General features: G+C 40.9%; 1 protein-coding gene across 4 annotated transcripts in view; it reads right to left on the bottom strand.

The window, feature by feature from the left end:
• Positions 1-23,707, bottom strand: part of LOC136433214 (signal-induced proliferation-associated 1-like protein 2) — a 49,555-nt gene extending 25,848 nt beyond the window's left edge. For all 4 annotated transcript variants that reach the window (XM_066425165.1, XM_066425166.1, XM_066425167.1 and 1 more), the window contains exons 1-2: positions 23,581-23,707; positions 3,163-4,918 (exon numbers count right to left, since the gene is read on the bottom strand). In XM_066425165.1, coding sequence (XP_066281262.1) covers positions 3,163-4,654 — 1,492 coding nt within the window. In that variant the 5' untranslated portion in view covers positions 4,655-4,918; positions 23,581-23,707. The remainder of the gene's footprint in view (positions 1-3,162; positions 4,919-23,580) is intronic.
• Between the last annotated feature and the right edge of the window lie 612 nt (positions 23,708-24,319).

The raw sequence follows: 24,319 nt of genomic DNA, 5'->3' as shown, positions 1-24,319 counted from the left end.
ATACCTGAACTCTGGCCCCTGATACCTGTGTCTGTAAAAACAAACACCTTAGGAGCCTCGACAAGAGTCTGTAAATACCAGACAGCCTTAGGGAAGCCATCTAGCCATGACCTCCACACAGGAAGGTCAAGAAAACTTCCAATGCCATTAACTGTTCACAGGATCTGCTAAACTCATTGCAATAGAATATATTTCTTCAACTTACAAACTGTGTTTTATGAAACTTTCTGTTCCCTGCTCTCTTAAAACCTTTATGGGACTTCTTATACTTATCAGCCTTTTAATCGTTATAAAATCATGGGACTCCTTGTTTGGACTGTGTGGTGGACCTGTCCAGACCTGCAAGTCACAACAACCGGAAATCTTCTCTTTCATGTTCTCTATGGAGGCATGCATATAAGTACCAATCAGCTGTTAATAAAAGTGTTTCAACTTGTCCTGACAATGACAAGTTAATAAGAAGTTGCCCCGTTTGCAACACGTCAAACTTTGGGTTGACTGTGAGACTTCAAGATATGACATCAACCCTTCCCAACTTCTCAGGCCTGTTGACATGCTCCTATATTCTGGATGCTACCAGGCACAAATATGTCTCAACTGTCCTGAGATAAAGCATGTTATCCTTATGGACCCATTACAGGAGATCCTGTCAACAAGTACAACAATTAACACTGACTGTACACAGTAGCCACATGTCTAAAGGTTCCACACATGTCAGCTTCTATATCTACCATACTAAACCTGAGAAGGGACCTTTCTAGGGACCTTTCTGTAAGGCCTTGACGGGCTGGACAGATTCTGCACAAGTGACATGTACGTTATTTGTACAGGAGAACACCTGTCTGTGCTAAATGAAGGGAGTGACCAGTCTGCATGTCTGGTATGTGGGCTGAAATGGGGTCAGGCGGTGACCTGCACATATTTACACTGCTGCTACAGGATTTACATTCTACTCCTTGCTAATGGACTTTCCCAGGATTGGGATAAAAACTTTCCTGAAGTGTCTTGAAATAATTGAACCAAATTCTAAAATGAAAATCAGTAGCAAAAAATTTTGATTCTTTTTCCAAGATATCCTAGTCAAAGATTATATTTCAACATGTACTGTATGACCATATACGACCCTGGTAGGAAATTCCCATTGCTGACAGACCGGACGTTGATATAAGTTACCCCCACAGCTGCCCTATAAACCTGACTTCCCTACTAGAAACATGTTTCCCACATTCATCTCTCCTGAGTACAGCAGGAAGGGCAGAGGGCTTTCCTGTCATTATGTCATCACTCCTGTCTAATTACAGATATAGGGAGTATTGAGTTACCTGTGGCATCCTAGTTCTTACAATTCACATCCCCTGACCTAATGCTGAATCATTTTGTCATTAGTTCCATCATTGTCTAAAATCCTTCATGCAACTCTCTAAGTCTTCAGTAATAGTTAGGCCATGGCTGAGGCCTTTCTAAGCGAAAATAGAGAAGCTCCTCCCACAAGGGGCTTCCTTGACTCCCGAGGCGAAGCCGAGGGAGTCTGGAAGCCCCGAGTGGGGGAGCTTCACTATTTTCGCTTAGAAAGGCCGAGGCCATGGCCTAACTGTTTTAGAACATGGCCACATCCCCGAGGATTCTCTTTCTATCAATATGAATCAAAGATATATTGTTTTCAGCACATCATACTAGTATCATAAAAAAAAGGTAAAAAGTATTATATTGAAGCAGAATGACCTGTAAACAAGCTTCGTACATGTCCTATCTGTTTTCAGAACCTGGCCACTACCACGAAGTTTCTCATTTACAATTCATCCCCGTGTTCTCAAAATATTACATACAGATTTTGAACTGGGATTTTTTTACTGTTTGTTACTAAAATATTCCTTTTCTTTTCATTGGAGTACTGGAACTGTTTGATCATGAGTTGAGAGCATTATGTGTGTTCTTTAAAAAAAAATGTTATTCTGATTCCCAGTTTCCCCACTGTTTATAAACTTGACTTTCCATTTCATTGTAACAATTGCTTAACTTGAATTTGTGCCTGTTAGTCTTTAAAGATTTGATTCAGTTTGATACTTTTGTTCTTGTGTGGCTGTAAGATAACAATGTCCTTATGTGAATCAAATAATGAACCCTCCCTACCCCCTTGGCAGTTAGCTGACACTGTGACCCAGGTCTCATGTGGGCAGGCCTGAGCAGTGATGCAGAAAAAGTGTGGTACTAACAACAAAAGTGTGGTACTAAGTCATTTGCATAATATGCAAATGACTTAGTACCACACTTTTTTGTATGCAAATGACTTAGTACCACACTTTTTTGTTAGTACCACACTTTTTCTGCACTACTGAGATATAGTCACAGAAATTGAAGGGCTCTCATTGGCTGAGGGGTAGTGGCCATGTTCTAATTCACAGGCTGCATAAATACTAAAATCCTGCTGTTGGAGTAGATATAGCTCACAGGACAGACATACTTCACAGCTCCAGTTGCCCATGATGTGGACAACCTGTGGGGCAGATCTCACTCCCACATTCCTCCCTCACTCCCAACAGTGAGAAATAGAAGACAGTTTCAGTCAACACTCCCTCTTGGTTGTATCTCTGTTAATTCTTGAACCAATTGTTGACTCTTTCGTTCAGTTGACTTTCATTTTTAGAACCTTCAATCTTTTAGAAGGTGCAGAAAGTCAACAATCTTTCTATCACTACTCACAATGATAGCGTGCTTGTACTTATCAATAATTTGTTATTTTGTAAAAAACTAACTCTTTTGTAGCAGAGATATTATTATTAGTACATTGCATCTTCGTTGATAAAATTTAAAAACAGGAGCTACGGTATCTGCAAATGGGCCACTGACTGGCAGAAACAACAGGTGATTCTCCTTTTTCTGAGTTGCGGTATGGGGGCACAGAAAAAACACACAGGGTACAATGCCCCTGCTGCCCCATTTAGATTAACTTCTGGCCTCAGGTACCCCTGAGTTGGCTTCTAGTGACAGTTACCTCACATTCCTGGGAACTACTTTGATGCTGATCTGGTTACACCACTTTCACATGGACTGTTCTATTCGGAAAGCTGATGGGAGAAAGGCTGTCTAAAACTCTTTTCAACACTTTAGCATCACTAAGACACTTTCCACACAATAAAATATCCACAGTAAGATGGTACTCACATTGTCCATGGAAGTACCTCCTGAAGTAGTACGCCCCGTGGTCCACGTGCTCGATAGCGTACCCACGTGTCCTGCCCCCCACCGGCCACATATCATCCTGATCAGGGCCAGTGTCCAGCACTGAAACACTGGCTGTAGTTGGTCTTAAGCCTGACATGGAGTCTAGATTTGGTCCCATCCCCTCGCGAAATGCCCGCGAGGCACGACTACCCCCATTGCCCCGCGACAAACATATTCTTCTCTCCTCCTCTCCACCGAGCTCATTCCGGAAGAATGGACAACTGAGCACTAGATTGTTGCTCTTGCCGTCCCCAAGATCCAGCTCCTGTATGGACAGGTCCTCAGTACTGTTGTGGGGACTGGAGGCATGGCTAGTCCGTATCGAGGATGCCGCGGAGGCACCCGTTGTGGTGTTCCTCCTCCGTTCCAGGTACTCCTTGTTTCTGACAACGTCCGAAAGGTTGAAGGTCATACTCTGGCAATCGTAGTGTGAAAATGCTCGTCTACGCAACTTATCGTCCAGGCGACCATCCACCTCTGCGTCAGGTGACTTCATGGTGTCTGGTCCATCTTTCTTTGTCCCTAGCAGCATACTGAAGAGAGAGGATTCACCCCCAGCAGATTTTGAGCGGGAGTATTTTATCTGTTTCTCCTTCGCCCGTGGAGTCATTGCTCTACTGAGTTTGGGGCTGGAGGAACTGTTCTGAGGTCTGGGTTCCTCAGCGCCACCGTTAACAACTCGTCCAGAGGCCTCTACCAACGTACCATCGGCCCTGCACCGAAGGTAGTCCTGTATCTTTGGTGGGGCAGGGCTACGTTGGTCAAATGACATGTCCGGCCGAAGGTCCTTCAACATGGCAAAGAAGCTCTCGCCACCGACACTCTGCACCTCTAGTGAGGAGGTGCTCCCGTATTCCCGTCTGAGGGAACCATCCAAGTAATCATCAGTTACTTCGTTCAAGCTCAAGTCACTGTTGGATCGTTTGGACCGTAACAAGGCATGCCCTCCCCTTTCCCTGGCCAAGTCCATTCCCTTGTATGGGTCCACTTTAGATTTGGGTTTACGATACGACCTGTTCTCGGCTATGACCGCATGCATGCTGGCCCGAGGGTGCGGACCTAAGCGCGCCCGCGGGGACATACGTTCGTCCGCGTAAGACGTATTATTGTTCATGTTTGCTTTCGGTGGAGACGTGCGACTCAGATTCAGGTGAATCTTGACTGCATGTCTTGTACTTGCGTTTCCAGGGGAACTTTCTGTGCTGTCGCTACCGTTTACCTTTGGGCTGTCTCCCCGCGGTGATTTCTGTCCCGATATCTCCCGCGCTGGTGGCGTGCTGTGTGGACTGCTACCATTCTGTAGCAGCGACTTGTGGTAATACTCCGCAGCCTGCTGCGCCCGTAACCGAGCCGAGGTCGTATCCAGCAGATCCACCCCCAGGTTCTCACGACTGTCTCCGTGTGGGGACTCCCGTTTGGTGTGAGAGGTCATATTAATGACACAGACCTGCTGAAACCCTTTCTACAAACTCTACGTCCCATGTTCGATCAATATGGCCTATTGCTTCCATTAAAATCAGCTGCATTCCAGAGAAAGACTGTGATCCTGCCCAGTGACAGGTGTAATTCCCCCAGGTGTGCTGATTCAGGTCAGTGTAAATCCCTCAGGTGCTGTAATTCAGGTGACCGTGCATCTCTACTGCAGTCTCTCCAGGTGACAGGTGAACAGGTTACTGTGTGTCCATCACCTTTTGGCCTGCAAAATACAAAATATGACCATCAGTATTCATCCAAAAAACGTACGACATTGAAATAACAGGATTCACTTTTTTGTTGAAGTAAAATTGCTACTTCAAGTTGAAGAAATGGAATCAAGTTTTACAATCAAGAGAAACAGGTCTTGTCCTGCAAACTATTTGAGGCTCTCTGCAGAGTCACCAATGCTTGCCTGTTATTTTCACACATCCTTACTAGTGTTTCAGCAGAAATCATAGCAAACTGTTGATGCCTGAAGAAATTCAAGAATGACTGACGACTGAGTGATCAACTGACTGTTGATGGACTAGCCACCGAATGAGCTGAAACTGAAAGGCCCTCTGTGGTGATGCTGTGCTCACTGTTTATTTACAGCAGAACCCTTCTCATCCCTCCCACTGAACTGTCTATCCTCCATTTGTCCTGTAGCAGTGACCTGGTTCCAACAACTGGACCCTGAAGCTGCCTCCATGCCTGGCCTCTTTAATACTTCAGGGTCTTGCACAAATCTGCACATGGTTTCTACAAGAAATGCCTTTCTTTCAGAGGGGTTGGAAGTGAATAGTTACAAATAGGCTTCGTTGACAGACTGGTGAGACTGTATATTGCTTTATGTAAGCCTTTCATCATATAAAGTCTTTGACATAAGACAGGTTTGAATCAAAAACCCTAGAACAGGTATAGGCAAAGATTTGACTGGTGACAGCCATTTCTTGGTACTGTAAAGTGATCCCTACAGTGCCATGTTCCATCCATGGTCAACCTGCCTGGAGCACTTGTCCTATTGGGAACAAAGGTTAAAGGCCAAATGATAATAATGGTTTACAGACAATTAAGTCAATTTAGTAGTGGTGGATTATCAGTTGATAAAAGATGTATCCAAACGACCTCAACTTTTGTATTCAAGACCGGCTCTTCAGGTTGGCTTCAACTTCTGATCTGGTGATTTAGTTACCAGAAATTGCTTTCATTTCACACAAAAATGGCTTCTTTGGGATGAGCTAAAGACTTGTGAGACCATCCCAAAGAAGCGACCTGTGACTGTAGTGTGAGGCTGTGTGTGCATCCCATGGTTGCGTGCCTACTTTACACTGACCTACACCAGAAGAATTATTTATACAGCAGTGCTGTGCAGTGTTGGTCAGGTGTGTGGCAACAGCTAATAATGGATTCCTGCTTCATAAACAATACTGACCTTGTTGATAAACATCAGTACAACATGTTTGCAAAGCTGCAAAAAACCATACATACCAGGCCTTCATAGAAATTTGAAAGTAAGAAGAGAAAAGCAGACACACTGTTGAGAGGTTGAACAAACCTACATGTAACTTGTAAGCAACTATTTGCACCTTATTTCAAAAATCTAAAATTGACTATGTATGACCCAAAACAAACACCCCTTTTTTGGACATAAAGCTATAAATATTTATGTTACCTTTCCAGGTGGTATTTAACAACAAAATGTTCACCTGGAGTTTGATACACATCAGTAGGTGTCAGTCAGTTATGTGTTTCATATGGATTAATAGTTGAAGATAAATCAACCTAAATATAGATATACTACGATGCATAAACACGTGGATACAACAAACATGACAGCACGCCGCTTTTCATGCAAAAGACATCCTGTTTGTGCTATAAACAATACACATCATTAGTATCATACGAGACATACTCTACCAAGCTGAAAAATGCTGCTATATCAAGTACTTGACTTCACGGGTTCACAATATCTGAAACCTCCTACCATGTGTTGGTAACAGTTAACCATACCACTCTATGTACCTTGTGGGCATTATGGTGGATAGAAGTACAACAAAGCTACAGATAGTATTTCAAACATTCCCAGCTGAGAATGCTCAGGATGGGAGGGTGGATCCTTCCTGTTTCATTCAGCCTGAAACTAGCTTAAAGGACTCAACAATTCCTACTCTCCACGGGTCATGGGTCTGACCCGAACACCTGAAATCACAGGTGACACATCAAAGACTATGGGGTATATCACAGTATCTCAGCTTACAACATGGACCAGTTATATGTAGATGAACCATTGCATGCATACCTGTTCAGTGATAGGCACATGGAATTGTTACTTAGTGGACCAGTCAACAAAAAGACAAAGTAATCACACTAAAGGCAAAGGCTTGATATTAACACTACTACTACTTCCAGTGTTAGAACAGAATCACTGTAACAAGATAACTCCTACCTTCTTTACACCATAGAGGATTGGTATGCGTACCTACACGTCAGGGGTGACATATCAAAGGGGCATGATATCCCAATTTACTCTGACTCCGGTCCAAAGTTGTCAGCAAAACAAATCAATATCCTGGACAAATCATATAGAATTTCAAGTGGATCAGCCATGAAATGATCAATAACATATGGGTACTACCCAATTATATACATTACTTCACTACAAATAACAGTTACTTTAACTTTTTTAAGCAAATATTTTCATATGCAGGACACAAAATGTTTATAATTTTCTTTTTCAAACTTACTAGCATACATATATGGAATGGTCAGTTAAGAGTAAGAACCATGATTTCCTGGAGGTCGTTGATGACCAAGCACAAATGTACAAATGTAGTTGGTCTGAAAACTCCAGTACAAGGTCAGACAAAGAATGCCACTACACAATGAGTGTAGAACCACATGCATGTATCATGTGTTCGTTGTTTGGAGGTGGTCCATTTTTCTTTGGCTGGCCTGCTGCCACGTGTTAGTGACCCTAAGCAATGGGGTAAGATATAACCTCCTTGTCCTAAGCTATTTGATCAGAACAGTCTTGATCCATAAGTCTTGATATTCAATTCTAAAACAAACAACTTTTAGCCTACCTGGGCAGAAATAAAAGGGATATACCTACCCTTGTGAAACTCCCTTACCACCCTGACCTCATGATTATCTGAAGAATCTGAAAAATGTACTCAGGTCCAAGTCAAGGCTGAGAGGAAGGAAAGTCAAAACACCTGGTAAATGGACAAGCTCCCATCCCTCCCCACGTCCCTACATGTACGTTTGGGCTTCAGCTCCCCTCTGCTGCTGCCTACCTCACTGTAACTGACCCATACCAAAGCTGACAGGAGGTATGAAGCTACCAGGAGGAGTACAAAAGGAAAAATGCGGAAGTGACAACATAAATGGAACTACTTGGCAGGATATCCTGATTTCTTGAAAGGACCTTGCAAGAATTTGAAGAAATCATGACTTGTAAGGGGTAATTTTTGGGTAGAATTTCAACATGAATTTTGTCTGTACGTACAAATATGCTGTTTACGTATGCATGTCCTTTATTGTAGATTTATCTGGATGAGGCCTTTTGAGCCAATTTTGCTCCTAACTTTTTTTAGCTTACAGGTGTCATGCTATACCTTTTCTAAACATAGTTTAGGAGAAACCTGTGATCTCAGACCAAAAACTTCATACTTGTCAGGTGAAGTATAATATACATCATGTACTTATCATTGACATTCCACCAAAAGATGGTTATCTGTGCCATGTAAAGCAATGAACACTGCATTACCATACTTTGAAGCCAACAGTTTATACGTCAATGGCATTTCCTAAGAGACTTATTCATCATTGACGTAAGAAAGGCCTTTATTGACACAGCTATACATTCAAACAACTGCCCATGTCACTAACACTTTGTCCCGCTATGACCACACCCATTTCACTTTACTGGTTCCAATACTATTAACCTTTGTTTAAAAGTAAAGAATAATGAGAAAATATCATTTATGTATCCGACAGGCCTATATCTATGTGCATCCAGATCTTACAAGCTTTAAATGTAAATGCACTCCATATAACAACACACATATTTTTGTCCAAAAGTTCTAAAGCAATTTCTAGTCTATTTTCTCCTTCATTAAACCATGAAAATAAATTTGATATTCCAACAACGATAAGAAGCTCTGTTAAATAAATGATAACTCAATGACAAGTGAAAAAAAGGGTCAAGGTCATATAACAAACCAAGGAAGCAATATTCCTCAGGAGAGACAATAACATACATTTGTACAATGAAATCCATCTTTCATGATTGTACTTCTCTTTCCTGTGACCTCTTGCCCCCTTTCAGAACACAAACATCACCCCTGTGTTGAATAATACAGTTCCTAAGTCAGCGCAGACACCCCCACACAACCATGACAATAGGCCTGCCCTGGCAGTTGTTAGTGGAGCCAGTAGGTGGGAAGGGTAGGTCACATCAAGCAGGTGGATGAATATTTCATGAGTGACTCATGTTTCTGTATTGGGTGCCTACTGTACACACACACACACTTTACAATAGATCTGTTCTACAGAAATTAGGGTAGCTAACATTGTCCTGTTACTTGTGTAGAGGGTGTTAGATGTAGAGATATAATAGACATATTATCCAATAACTTTTTATGCCTAATTAGCCCATACGAAACAAGTGTGTATCATAAGCCTTTCGTTCATGGAACAGAACAAACATTACACCATCATCATAAACACCATTACATTGCACCACTTGAAAGTGATATATTATCTTTTAAATGACTGGTAATAAAGCATGCAGAGGGTAAAGATATGTTACATGTAATGTTAAACACACACGGAAGAAAGTCATTGTCCTCTTAAAACTCACAGGCATTATTAGCATAGGCAAACTCACATTGCACACTGTGTCAGTCACTATTGCTGCACACTGTGAAAATAAATCTTCCAGAATGGTACAAATGGACATTCACATGACCCAGGATACACACTGAGAGCCATTCATTGACTGTCGGTTTTAAAACAGGTTTATTTTTAGGTTCTCAGGCTGACATTTGTTAGTAAAAGAAATTCCACAGCTACCCAGTACCGTAGTCACTTGCCAATGGACATACTTTTGAAACTGAAATGATAGGAAAAAACAGGAGTCACAACATACATTAAAAGCTGATCAAGACCTTTTGTTTTAGGATGTAACCTCTGGCCATAAGGCATTTGGTTCACTACATTTACTATAATGCTCCGTGCAGACTGGTACATGTCTACACTGCATATAGGTTTGCCTACCCACATATGACAAGCACTTCTGATAAAGTTGGAATAACTGCCTCAAGTTCAAAGAGCAAGGCTCAAAATAAAGTCCTAAAAGCAGGCAAAGGACCTTTGTAGCACCATTACAAAGTCTAATGGTTTCCACAATCTAGTTTGAGTCCATTGACTACATCTAACTCTCATAATAAAAAGGTAATTTCTTTCCCTTTCAAAGTAAATCTAAAGTGGGCAAACTAGAGAGATATGCTGTAATTTACTATTTCCAGTGATGTCACGTTTGCTTTTGTCCTCTTTTCAAAACTTTTCAGATGCCTGTAATTGTAAAATTGGTCTGGCTTTTTCATCTTCTGCACCTAAATAATACAGTGTTGCCTATGAATTACTAATCTGTTCATGTGGCAGCACTAAGGTCAGATGTCTTTGATTTCATTTTGTCAGTTAAGCCATGATGTACATTATAGTTGGATTACTAAAATAACCTTGGCTTTTTTTTAAACATCCGGAGCACTGTTGTCACTGCTGGTTTTGGAATTAATCACATCATGCACTTTTGTACCTGGTTACTTGTATGTCTCCAACAAAGAAGAAACAAACCATAAGATAAATATGTGAACATTATTGGTACCTTCAAACTAAAATGTATTCATTAGCAACTCTTCTGGGCAAAGAAGGAGTACTTTATTCAGAGGAGAACTATGTAGACTATTTCTCACTATCAATCTTAAGGAGTAAGATGTTGGTAACTTAAGGCTAAGAGATAAAGATAGCAAGAGAGATGAAAGGACTTTATATGTTTTAATTTGGTGAGGCTAAATCGTGAAGTGGCATGCAAATTGGCAGAGCTATATTTATCGATGCACACTTTCTCATTCTACATAATTAATGATATTTGCAGCAGCCATGAGAGAATTCAGCAGTTCAAAGGCAAACTGCTTGAACTTGACAATTCTACAGTAGCTGAGAAAGTATCCTGTAATACACATCTTATACAGATTTTTCTCACCTCTTCTAATTTCCACATGCTGTGGGTCACATTGACTTTCTTACAGCTTCAAACAAGGCACTTCAGTTTCAACACTGGAGTATTTTGATGGTACTTGTGAAGAGCATTTCCGAGTCAAAATAAAGGCACAAACCAAAACACCAGGGGTAGATCAATCAAGAAAATATTTTTGTAATGGAAAGCAAGAAAGAATGGGATGGGACAAAAGATAATCACAGTTCCTATTCTGCCTCCTTATAAACTTTCCACTGAATTACCATTCACCCTTTCTATAGAACAGAAAGAAAGAAATAACAACCCCTTCCTAACAAATCCAACACAATGTAGAGCATTGCCTATCCCGAGGGGACATTGGAAAAGTCTACCTGGAGATGGACAAGCTTTTGTAACCCGAGCCAGTTTCTATCTTACCAGCATGACAAACCAAAACACCTCCTGACCTGGCCGGAAATTATAAGCCAGCACTAATGCATGCACCTTGGCACTGTAATAGCCAACATGTGTATTTAAGAGGCCCCACACATTGGGGAAGCAAAATCTGTGCAAAAAAGTGCAAAGGTTTCTGATAACCTTTGGATGAAAAATCCGTCTAGATCAGACAGCCAAGGAAGGAATTTCCACTGGAGTCTGACAGAATGCCTTTTAAAGCTAATAAGTTTATCTACTGGAATGTTGGATGGTTTAAACCTACCATGTGATGGGGGCAAGACTGGCAGTTATCCAAATGCTGCTCAGTTAAAAAGGAAGTGATTCACTGAAATGAAACAAGCTCTCCTACACTCTGCTTAGTATGACACATCATCTCATTGTGACAAAAAACAAATATATTTCTACATGATTAACTTGGCACAAATAAATTATACATCAGTGGCATGGCTGGCAGGCTGAAGGCACTGGGTAATGTATCAGGCTGGTGACTGGGCTGAGAGACACTTGAAGCAGTTTGCACTTAACGGAGACCAACACAAAACCAAAATGTGACACAAGGCACAATCTTAACCTACATATGATATTGCAAATGCAACTCAACGGTAACAAACTTGTCACACTTGCAGTCTTGCTAAACTGTTCACCTGTGCTATAAAACAAACATGTCACCAACCTGATTGAGTAGGACAGGTAGGATTTTCTACTTCCAATAACAAAGATATTTGAGAAATGTGGGAATGCCAATCATCTGCATAGATCCATCATGCATGAAGTTGATAAGCATATTTGAATAGACTATATAGGAACAACCTCTGTATATTCTATTTTTGCACTTTTTCTTACTTTTTAGGATACCTTTGTAAATCAGCTACAAGAGGATTCCATTTTGATTTACCCGAAAATTAGGATTTGGAGCAGTACACTGGGGGGAGGGAGCAATTCCTACAACTTGGAACTGATTACATGCATAGCTGTGTTCAAGTCAGGTGGAAATAATTAATTTGCTTTCAATTTCTAGAAGACAGCAGGGGCAACTTGTCTGCAACATGGATTCTTCATCGACAGCAGACATACTAATAGAAGTTTACACTTAGTGACTTACAGGTAATATAACAGATAACTACTACCAAACTTTGATATATGATTTGTAAGACTAAGAGTAGATATCCACAACATTCTAATTTCTATCAAACTTAGGTACAGTTCAAATTTGCTAAACAAACCAATGCAGTTCCCAGTGAGGCATATTGAATTTTATAGTCATCCATAAATACACACAGTATGACTGGAGCCCCTGAATTCTACAGTGCACATTTTACCCTGGAAAACTAAATTTTGTGCCTACCTGAATGACCTGCTGACAACATGTTTACAGAACGCATGGTAAAACCCCATACTGACACCCCTCCCTCACACAGCACTGTCACCAAACCAACCTTTTCACCATCTCCTCGTCTTTTTATGACAGCTCATTTCACACTTCACTTCTGTCAATTCCGTACAATTTACACAAATTTCTGACCAGATGGTAATTTGTCAACAAAGGAACTCCTGGTAAATACTTCCCCACTATCTCATGGGACAGCCCACTGCCTGCGGGAGGGGGGTAATTATGGGGTAGGCCTACTACCAGAACAGTTGGTATGCATGCCAGTGTCGAGAGTCATCTGGGAAAAATGAAGATTTACCATACTGTATATAATTATGTAGGGGATTGCTTTCTTTTGTGTTGAGATTATAGAGAATAATGAAAAAGAAGAGTTTCTGTTAGATCATGAGCTTCTGTGGTAGTAATACAATACAAACAGAACCATAACGTCAATAAATATCACACAAAAATATGTCAAGAATAAATAATTCCTGCAGCATCACCAAATAAATAATATTCAGCCCAGGCCAGATGTTGGTACACAGAATAATATAGTTCTAATGACAACCTACTTTGAATAATGCATATTGTTACAGCAATCATAAAAACAAGCACCACGAATGAGCCCATGCTTCATTAATTCATACACAAGTATCAAACTGAGACAGAGCATTTTGCCCGTAACCTGCTATGCAGTCAGACGATATGATGAGCAGGTGTAGTTGCCCATATAGCTGCACTGATAGACACACTAAAACTCACAAGATCTTTCCTATAACAATTAGAGATTCATTTGAGAATAGTAGTTTTCAGAGTGTTTTTTGACTACTATATTTGCGTTAATTGCTGAAATGGACAGCACATGACTGTTGCAAAACATGTCATTGCTCACTTGTCTGGAAAGCCTGCAGGACAAACTCTTTCCCTAATGAAACCTGTCAATAAGGTCACAACAACTAACCTATCAGCACAGCCATTCAAGTATACAAAGATTTTTTCATAGAAAAATTGCCTTCTAGACCCCAAGAATTATTCGATAAAAAAGCTTGGAAAAAAAGCTCTTTTCAAGGAGACACTGTGATAAAGTGTCCTGAAAGTGAAAATTTATTCTTCCAGTATATGGCAAAACCAAAAGTATCACTTGTTTAAAATCCAAATTTCTATGGTATGGTTTTAGTTGATAGAGATAGTGGCCTTTGAAAATTTTTACCTTTGAAAGAAAAAGGAAAGTCTGCTGAAAGAACTAAGACTTATCAGAGCCAAATAGAATCCACACAGCCACCTGAAATAAGCAGGTAAAATATGACCAAGGCCTTATGGAGGAGTTTCTACTTGTATGTATACAGTATGTATCAGTTGTCCTTGTTTAGCTATAGATCGTGACTGGTAATAAGAAATGCTCATCCTAACATCACCTATCCCATGGCCCCTGTTGTGGTAATACTGTACCCATAACACAGTTATAAACAGTTGAACTTAACAAGTTGTAGTACACGATTATAGCTACCATAAAGAAGTCAAGTGCACAATATCTACAAAGAGCAGGTATTACAAGGGTCTGGACCGTTCAAGAGAAGGGCATGTCTACCAATTAGAACTCTGCAGAAAGATCTGCTCTTGATCAGACATCAACTAATTAAGTCACAGCAAAGTGAGGCTGTCCATGTGGGGAGCCTCAGTCTGACAGGTGTTTAACTAAGCAGAAACAGCCACCCCAGCAAGTTACAGGCACTCAGACCAAGACCAAATGCACACAGGTACTCAATCTCCACAGGGACTGCTGAGGATTGGAACAATTTGCTTGGTCATAACTCTCTGCTTTTATGGCCAGAAAACAGCCAGCCATCCTGTAAACTTGAGATGAGTAAAGGTCAGAGCCATGTTAGATACCACAATAGGTACCAGAACAGTTCCAGGGCGGACTAGTTAGCCTTTGAAGTAAATTAGTCATGGACATTTCAACTCTTCTCTAAACAATGTTTAGTGGTATTTGGGCTGTTTGTACAAGGCCAATGCCACTTAACCAGCAGGCTAGAAGTTGTGCCTTACATTGATGGAGTCCAGATGCACTGACTGCCTGAATTCTGAACAGACAAGCCTAGCTGTGGAAAAACATTACCGAATGTTGTCTCACTCTAAGAAAGGAATGCAGATGCAAACAGATATTACATAGTACTTATGGCTGCTTTCATCTTTAGTGATAACAGATCATAAATTCTGAAGTACAATGTCAAGCTGCCATCTGCAAGCTTTCAATGAAACAGAGCACTGGCAGTAAATTATTTTGCAGACATATCATTACAATGTTAAAGTTTAAAAGTGTGATTCTACATTTAAGACTAGACGGAGATGTGAATTTTTAATTGATCTGCTGAGGAATTTCAAGTATAGCTTCTTTTTAAATAGTTAACAATCAAAATTTAACCATCAAATTTCTACCACTTACAAACAGACATGTAGGCCTGCATTTCTTTGCATAAAAACAGCTAAAATCTCTTACTAATGATCCAAAACATGTTACTTGTGCACACAATGACACATGTATGGCGCAATGCATGTAGAATGGTAACAGGACAAAAGGAAACAGAATCACAGACCCCATTGTCATGACATGAACAGCCCTGTATGAGCTGATATAATGTACTGCAATAAGAGAGCCCAAGGTAAACAATTGGCCATTGGTCGAACCAACTGTTATGAAACCTGAGCACCTTACCGAAGGTGGCTTCCTACTTATTCAGGTCTGTATATCCAACCATCAGCACAGGGCAGGATCCTCAGACGCTTTTGTGTGTCTATCTGATAGTGGTGTAAACACAACACAAACAACAAACCACACGATGCTCCCAAAACACAGTTTACCACAGGAGGCAAAACAGCCTTGGTCAGGTTTTAGTTTGTTATCAAATCAATTCAAGATTCAAGTAAATTCACAAAAGCATATGTAACCTCTCTTGTAACAGCAGATGAAGTAACATGATAAATATATAAGTGACTGATGATTGATGACTGTTTTATGTATTTCAAACTGTGTAATTGGTGGTAGTCAGCCTGTTCCATCAACTTTTGATAGCCTTCTAATATTCATTTATCTATACATGGCTACCTAGAGTCCATTCCAAGTCACCGCACGGATGTTTTTTTTCTTTGTTTAGAATTAATTTGAACGGTTTGCAAGTATTTCTAATACATAGTTTATACTTTGTAAACATTTCGAACTTGGTTTTAACTTTGTAAATAATTCTCTTCAATCCAAAAACATTCGAAACATTTCTAAAGCTAATTACGATATTTAGAAATGATTACAAATAAAGACCTCGCGGGAAAATCTTTTTTTCGAATTTTTTACAAGCGGTTAACGAGCTGTGAAAATCAGTAATCCGCACTGGCCGATTGCACCCCAAAATAGAACGGTTGGACAGGGGCACCCCGTGGCGATCCTAATCAGACTCTTCGCGACCGGCAGTAGTGTAAACTGACACCCCCAACTTGCGTCTGGAAGTCTGCCCCGACGACAGACTGGGTGCCGTAAAAACAATAGGTAACGTTATATAGTGTTAAAAAATTCCATGAAATTTACACGCACGACTTATCAAAAACCTGTTATGTTTGGTTGAAATACTCCGGTTAGTTTGTGAAAGAACCAATAGAGAAAACGTACGGCCTGAGTGTGAACTTCCGGGTCGCCAGGCCGGCGTATTTTCTAGTTCTACGATAGATGTCTTACGTGGGACCGCGCATGTTTTGTAAAAGTAAACAACAGAGAAGCCGCTTTTTTTGCGACCCGCCAAACATTAGCAGGTGCCTTAGCGGCGCTGCGGGAACGCTCAGTATTCTGTATAAAGAGCAGCGAGCGGCTAGTTTCGGACGTTTTTTTTTTACGTGCTGGCATAATTTGACATGTACGATCACGCATGTGATTCAAGCCTACCCCGGCCATCTAAATATGGTAAATTTATGCGAACGCCACGCGCAATTTTCAAAAGAGCCAGTGACAGCGCCGGACTGGCGGACGGTTGCTATGAACTGGCGGTTGCTAACACGATGATGGACGGCGGCAGCCTCTGTTCTCTGTTGAGGGCGTGATCAATGTGTTGTTTTTCCACAAGCCGCCAGAACTTGCCGTGGGAAAGTTTCTTCTGGATGATAAATTAGCGATATTTGTGCGAACTGTTGCAGAATTTTAATGCCGCGATACAACTAGTAACCGTAGGATTTTTTGACCATATTCGATGCTTTTTCTTCACACAACGGATTGAATACATGTATTTGAAACAAGATGTGGATATCGTTCGTGGCCAGGATTGAACGCTAGTTGGCGAGACTTACGGTGCTGGCGTAGCTTCCATGTCACTTCAACAATCTTCGTCGATTTCAGAGGTGATTTATCTGTACTCTTGGAAAGATGTTGAAAATACCTAGGACGCTATATATAGTGAGGGTATATAGTTTCGCAGTCCGTGACATTTAACGGTGGCAAGGTTTGAACAAGAGTAGAGTAGAGTAGATCCTTTCGGCCAGGTAGGAAGGTTTATTCATTCTAAATAAACTTAACATCAACTAGTTTGCGTACATTTTAAATCTTACAGTTCATAAATCTTATTGTAAACTTATGTTACGGTGCCCAAGTGCCGGTGAATATTTTCGGGGTTTCTTGGGCTCTGGGATCGCCTGGGTCCCGAACCATCCCTGCGCCATAGTATGACCCCGGGCGCCGGGCGTACGATGACTTGTACTAGTTGTAGTGCAGTACGGAACCAAGGAGGTTAAACCTCCTTGACGGAACGTATCTATTTTTCGTGTTATTGTTAATATCAATAATTAATACACAAACGAAACACTGTCAAAATTATTTCTTTGCGTCAACAGTCTTATCTAAACGTTTTATGGATGGATCGGTGTTACTGTTTCCCGGCCTGTTTCCCTGTCTTCCGCAAGGTTGCTTTGGAACACTCGCGACGGAAAGTTGGAACATTACCGAACTCAAGAGATATCTCAAGACTGCTGCGTGGTCGGATAAAATTGTCACAAAATGAAGTCAAAATTTTCGCCTTCGACAACAGGTTTCAATTTTTTTGTTAAACTACAGAACTATTTCGAATTAATGTCCCTGCGTTCTTGACACTTTTTCGAACAGAATATCAAAATTGTTAATAGTTTATAACAATTCAGAAATAATCCGAATCTATTGCAAATGTAGTTTAAAAATCCGTGCGGTGACTTGGAATGGACTCTACAGTACCATTATCATTACCTCCACTTTCACTGAGGTTTTGTTTTTGGTCTGTGCGTTTGTTTGCCTTGTTATTTCTATTTTCAGCTTCTTTAGACCTTGTTTATGGTAAGTCTGTAACACCCAGTAGAAGTGAGGTGCATGTATCTTTGGAACCCTGCCAACTGCAGTACAAAGGTGAAATTTTGACCTCCCTCAACCAAAAGGGCTTTGGGGATATGAAGAGCTCTCCATATACGTACTGTACACAGGTATGTTACATGGATGCAAGGACCACACCTGAACCTGGCATTTCACCGCTTAAAACAACAGTAAAACATTATAATGCATTGGACATGGCAGACAGTTTCAACTGCCATTACAAAGTTCATTGTTGGCATCCCGCCAACATAAATGATCACTGACACAAAAAGACCTTGTTCAGTTTGAGATAGGAGAGGTGTATTTCATTTGGCTTCTCAATAGGTAAAGTAAGCATGTTCTGGGACAATGTTTTCCTTGCGTGTATTCACTTGAAGTTGAGAGAGCCAGAGAAATGTTGTGTATCCTCAACTCAACATTTGCACAGACATATTGTACCAAGTTACACCCTGACTCCTGAGGATGATATGTGACCGGTGAATAACCTGATTTCAGGTGAAATATTCATCAGAATCTGACATGTGTTTCTTGTCCAGCCATAGGAACAGGATAGAAACTGGGTTCAACCTGGTAATGTTAGATTGGATATGGATTCTTCCAAGAAGCCGGGTCATTTCTCCAGAAAACTTTGTCTAGACCCATCTAATTGGTCCCAGTATAAATGGGGTATAAAAGTGGCTTGATTACAGTAATTCAGTTCAAGCAACTGTCTTGTTTTGTGTCACCCCCTTCAGAACAATAGCCCCCCACTGCACCAGAACAATGGGATTACCTGAGAATTAACTGGAGGATTAACACCTGGGTTCTGTTCCATAACATTAAAACTTTTGTAAACATAAGAAAAATCGTCTAACTTGGAGGCATCAGGTGTTATATGCAAGGATATCAACTCAATAGATTTTATGATGCTGTGATAGATCCCCATTTACATCTACATGTATAAGAAAGAAAGTTTGCTACATTTGTAAAACATTTCCTAGGAAGAGAGGGACCCATAAAGGCATAAGCTACCTGAGCTGATCCCTGCTGGCATGGTGAGGACATGTTCAACTGTTTACTTTTCTTCTGATACAGACAACCTGGGAAAGATGAAGGCATTCCTCACAGTATTGTGTAGATCCCAAATGGACACAGGGCTTGAGGCTAAGCACCTCACAATGTTGATCCATATGGTGAAAATAAGATGTCAACATGAAAATTACAAAGAATGTGTGGCAAATGGCTATCAATTGTGGCAGAGCTCCTTCACTGTTCAGCCTTTATCGGACTGTATCACCACCACTTCTCAGTTCTCTATGGCTGAATCATAAGCAACCTGGAATATGTATTTCAAAAGCTGTAAAGCTACTGTCAAAAGGAATACTATAGATGTCACAGACTCACTGCAATGTGGTACTGTATATACATGTACTTAGCCTGAACTAAAAGGGTTATATCATCACAAACCTTTCATAAATCACCTTCCCTGTGAGCAGACATGGAAAACTCCCACACTAGATGATAAACACAAATGTTTGAGTTTAGCAGTTTCCCCCTGACAGGTGCCTGACCTTGTCCTGGGCGTGACATCTCTCACCAGCCTGACAGTGAGTGGAGCCTGCCTGCTGGATCAGATCACCAACTTCTATGTACAGAGGATGTGTAAAGGGTCTTGTAGAAAACAGAATCCTGGGTAACATTATCAGCACTGTTTACTTGGCCCCCCTTTTATACCCATAACTTGTTGTGGCCTTGAGACATCAATTCCCTATGCCTCTGTGTATGAACAGTTATCCTTGACTTGAGAGTCAGCAGATTCAGGTAGCTATTCATACAAAAGGACCCACCTATGTAATGCGTCACTTTATCATCACAAGGCTACCCTGTCACCAGCATACTGTCCTACAATTAAGACCATCTCCAAGTCTGAGGTAATATTCACTGATCTCACCATTTGTTTTCATTATCATCTATACGACATACACTCCAGGCTCATACTTCAACTTCCAGTATTACTCATGGCCTGCCTGGCTTCGCTAGCGACCAGCATCACATATAGTGATATACACATAACACAGTAGATCTACTACCTTTACAAAATCCCAAATCTGGGACATTATTGACCGTGCAAATGTAAAAGAAACAACTTTTACATATTATAGAACCATTATTTTCAAAACAGTACATTTGTTGCAGTACCGTATCTGAATGTGACCATGAGAATGCTGCACCTGGGAAGTGAATGCTTACTGTGAGGCAAATGAGTTTTCCAATTGTTTGAGGCATAATCTCGAGGTTTCCAATTCAAACCATGTAAACTGCAGACCTGTCAAATTGTGATGGGCATGCTTGTGTTGAAGTGTAGAGGAACTGAGTCACAGTTTGTTGGGAGGAAGTCTGTCCCAAATTGGTCAGAACAAACAGACCACTGTTACAGGGCTAATATGGAGACAGGGTCAAGTTTGGGATGGGTTCACCAGCAAGGGCACTAAATGTCATCACTAAGGGGTTTCATGTCTAGCTTGACATTGACAGACACAGCTCTATTTGAACTTCTTGGAATACTGTGGGAAAGTTCTTATGAATAGAATCTATTCCATCCATATCTATCTTGACAGTGGTGAACTCAGGATTTTTATTAGAAAATGATACTACATTCATAGCATTCATGCTCAAACATAACATTACTACATGTGTTCATCAATGATTGTGTCCAATTCAAGTTATCTTTTGAAATCTGCAGTGCAGCACAGATATCTTGAGTGAGCTCAATGTTTCAAGCCACCAGCATTGCCTACATATTGGTTCTGTGTATCACATGATCATCATACACAAAGGCCACAAGAGTTAGCAAAAAGTGCAATGTTATAACAGTACAAGGGGAAGACTTCAAGTCAAGACTAGGATTCATTTTAAGCTGCTAGCTAGGAAGTCTGGTCAAGATCAAGATATGATTTAGGGTGACGGACTTCCTTTGACAAACAAAAACCAGAGGAAGGATATCGTAGCCAAGGGTGGCAGAATTAGATCACACCAGGAACTTGCTACCTTAAACAGACTGGGACTAGGAAACAGGGCAGGAATGAATGCCAAGTTCAGGCTGCACTTTGGCAGGTGACATGCCTCACATTCTCCACATTACAGGGGAATTTCACACCGTGATTCACCATAGTGATGTTTATCAATGTCTATCCCTATCATAGCATTTTGTTAGAAGGGAATTCTAGATCTAACATATTCTGTACTTGCATAGATGTCCAACAAGGACTAAAAATGGCTACAAATTAAATTCCTGTATGTGTGTCCAGCACTTAAAGATTTCACAGCTGTATGTCCTCTAGTTAAGATAGCACAGAATATGATCAGACAATAGTTCGACCAGGGTTGTTGTTCTTAAGTGCTTCTATAATTGATAAGGGCTTATAAAAAGAATGAATAAGTGAAAAGCATGTCTCTTATGTTGCAAGATTCCAGTGAGATCCAGCTCACACTAAAGCCTTTGTGTGACCATACACTGAAGTGTACTTATACTTCTCAAACTCATTCTAGCCAGGCTCTTAGCCAGAAAACTATACTATAGCACCATCACAACATTTCAGTGTGGTCTTACAAGTATTAGACAGCAACGTTTACCATGGTGAGAAGGAATGTTCGACACACTATGTATATAGCCTAAAGGAATAATCAGTTGCCTAAGTGCGTTCAGTAGCAACATGAATCCTTATCACTTAAATCATCCAGGTGAGTACAAAAACAGCTAGGACAATCCAGCACTGGCTGAAAGAACTGCATTTTTTTTAGCTTCAGCTTATTTAGCAGCCAAAGGTCAAATGTCTGAAGAGATGTTTGTGAGCTTCTGGCTTGTTTTTATCTAAAGACATAGACTTACAGTGTATCAAAGAGTCACATGTTCGCATGTGAATTTCCTGCCCTTGACTGTATGTTTATATATCATACTATAGATCAGACCTGTGTGGTCATGTCAGACATCATAACACAAAGCTTTAATAATTCTAGCAACAGACTATGTGTGTTTTGCTAGGGATAGTTTTGTATCACTAAGGAGCTAATGATCAACTGTGTGCTCACAAATACAAATACAAATGTTGCATGTACTCAGTGGCATGATCATGTAGCATAACAAACTAGCAACCATCTGACAGTATTACCATTCTCATGGATCAAGTAAAGTAAGTATCATTGTTTTTCACCTTCTTAAAAGACCCGAAATCGGTATACAGTACTTGTATTTGTATGTTGCGAGACTTGTGCAAGGGCTTCCAAGGGTCTCCTCTGGAGTGGTTATATCTGTTACGTTTCATAGAATGTATTAAGCTAACAATACATAAATGTTTCTTCACATTCGAAGCAATCTGACAGCCTAATAAACTATGATGATGATATGCCACCAAGTAACCAAATGCAGCTGGTTTATGTGGCAAGTACATGTATGTTACATCTGACAGTCTGTCCATATTCCAGGACTGTAAACCGATAAGTTCCTCTGTGCCAAGGTTTCGAAATCTTGGTTTATGACTATGAGGTTTTCCTGTTGTACTTTTATTAAAGCATCAGGACTTGCGAAGGAATTTATAGAGGTACTGAAACTACAAAATCTCCCCACACAATCCCTACCTATGTAGAACTGGGACCGTTTTTGACAGTTGAACAAGATCAAGTGTCCTGCCTACTGCCTTGACCCCTCACTGTGAAGGGGTCAAAATGTCCACCCCAAGGTTGTTGACAACACCTGCCTTTCTCAGGCCACACCGCTGGACAGTCCAGTCCCCTGTGGCCTGAGTACCAAAACATGCGCAGACAGGCCTGGCCACACTATCATTAGAAATGTCAAACAAGCCGGGGCCGGGGCTATTTTGACCATTATTTCCGGTCGCTCCAATCGTGAATATTGCTTTACTATCAATCAATAACTAGCAACTATCCACCGAGAACTAACCAAGAAGGTTTTCACAAACCTTAATGGTCCAGAAAGTGTGTCAGGTATGAGTAAGACGTCAGATTTTTGCGGAGGAAGAGGTGGTATGTCCCCACCTGGACGCCTGAGGCGATGGATAATTTTTTTTTCGTGGCATCCTGTCAGATCACATCACCGGATCTGCCCCGGCTGGGCTGCGCGATCTGATCGGCATGTATTACCAGACCGGACCCTTATCTTACTTATTGCGAGACTGATAGCCAAGTAGACTTGTTTAAAAGGGCCAACCCTCACGCTAACGACGGCCTTTAAAGGCTCGATCCGACGAGAAAATCACGAACAACACAAAGCTGTGTTGCGGACTGCTAGCTCCAAACTGGAGTCTCCATGTTCTACGTTACAAACCTACGGGAGGCCGGCGGTTTCTCGCTTTTCAAACTCTTTCATACCGCCAGGATTCCCATGACTTTGTATCCGTCGAATACCTGATCGTTTAACACACAACAGGAAAGCCTATTTTAGCTACAACGACGAGCAGAACTCACCTAAATGCAGGGAAAACAGTGGAGATCCGCAATCCGTGCACAGATGTACAGCCAGTATATTTACACTTGGGACACTGGAACCAGCACAGGTCACGTGACCAAACGTCACCGGAACATTCAAACCACCCAGACGCCGGGACGTACCACTAGGTGATGAGGGGTGGCGAATGGTATTTGACGTGTCAACATTTCAAAGGACGTGTTAATTTGATTATATGGATGGCATCCATTGGGAATCCCAAAACTGATGCAACCGTGCGAATAAATAAAAAATCTAGCAAAAAAAGTGCCTTCATAATGTTCTAACGAATTTGTACAGAATAGGTTGGTAATCATTTCCCTCAGCATACTGTAAATGCATTTGAGTTTGCGTGGTTTTAATTTCGCGGTAGGGAGAAAATGGAGTGTTTGCGGTGGTTTTAAGTTCACGTTTGAAACAATAGTAGCGCTAATCATAGTGGGCAAAAAGTTTCGCTGTGGTTTCAAGTTCGCGCTGAAGAGTGCATTGCGAAAATAAAACCAGCGCGAACATTTCTGCATTTACGGTAGTTTCTTCCATTTCCTCTGTTTAATGATATGCCGTAACAGGTAGTGACAATCAGCTCAAACAATATCAGAATTGTATCTCTTTTCAAATGGTCAGCATTTATGTATTGTCTGTGCTTGATGTTGCATGTCAGATATACCCACCAATGACAAAGTGAAACTCTTGTGTTAAAGGTGAATATGAGAGCAAGGA

The sequence above is a fragment of the Branchiostoma lanceolatum genome, chromosome 4 (genome assembly GCF_035083965.1).
Source record: "Branchiostoma lanceolatum isolate klBraLanc5 chromosome 4, klBraLanc5.hap2, whole genome shotgun sequence".
In the NCBI taxonomy this organism is placed as follows: Eukaryota; Metazoa; Chordata; class Leptocardii; order Amphioxiformes; family Branchiostomatidae; genus Branchiostoma; species Branchiostoma lanceolatum.
Note: the sequence above shows the minus strand (reverse complement) of the source record. Positions and strands in the feature narration are given on the sequence as shown.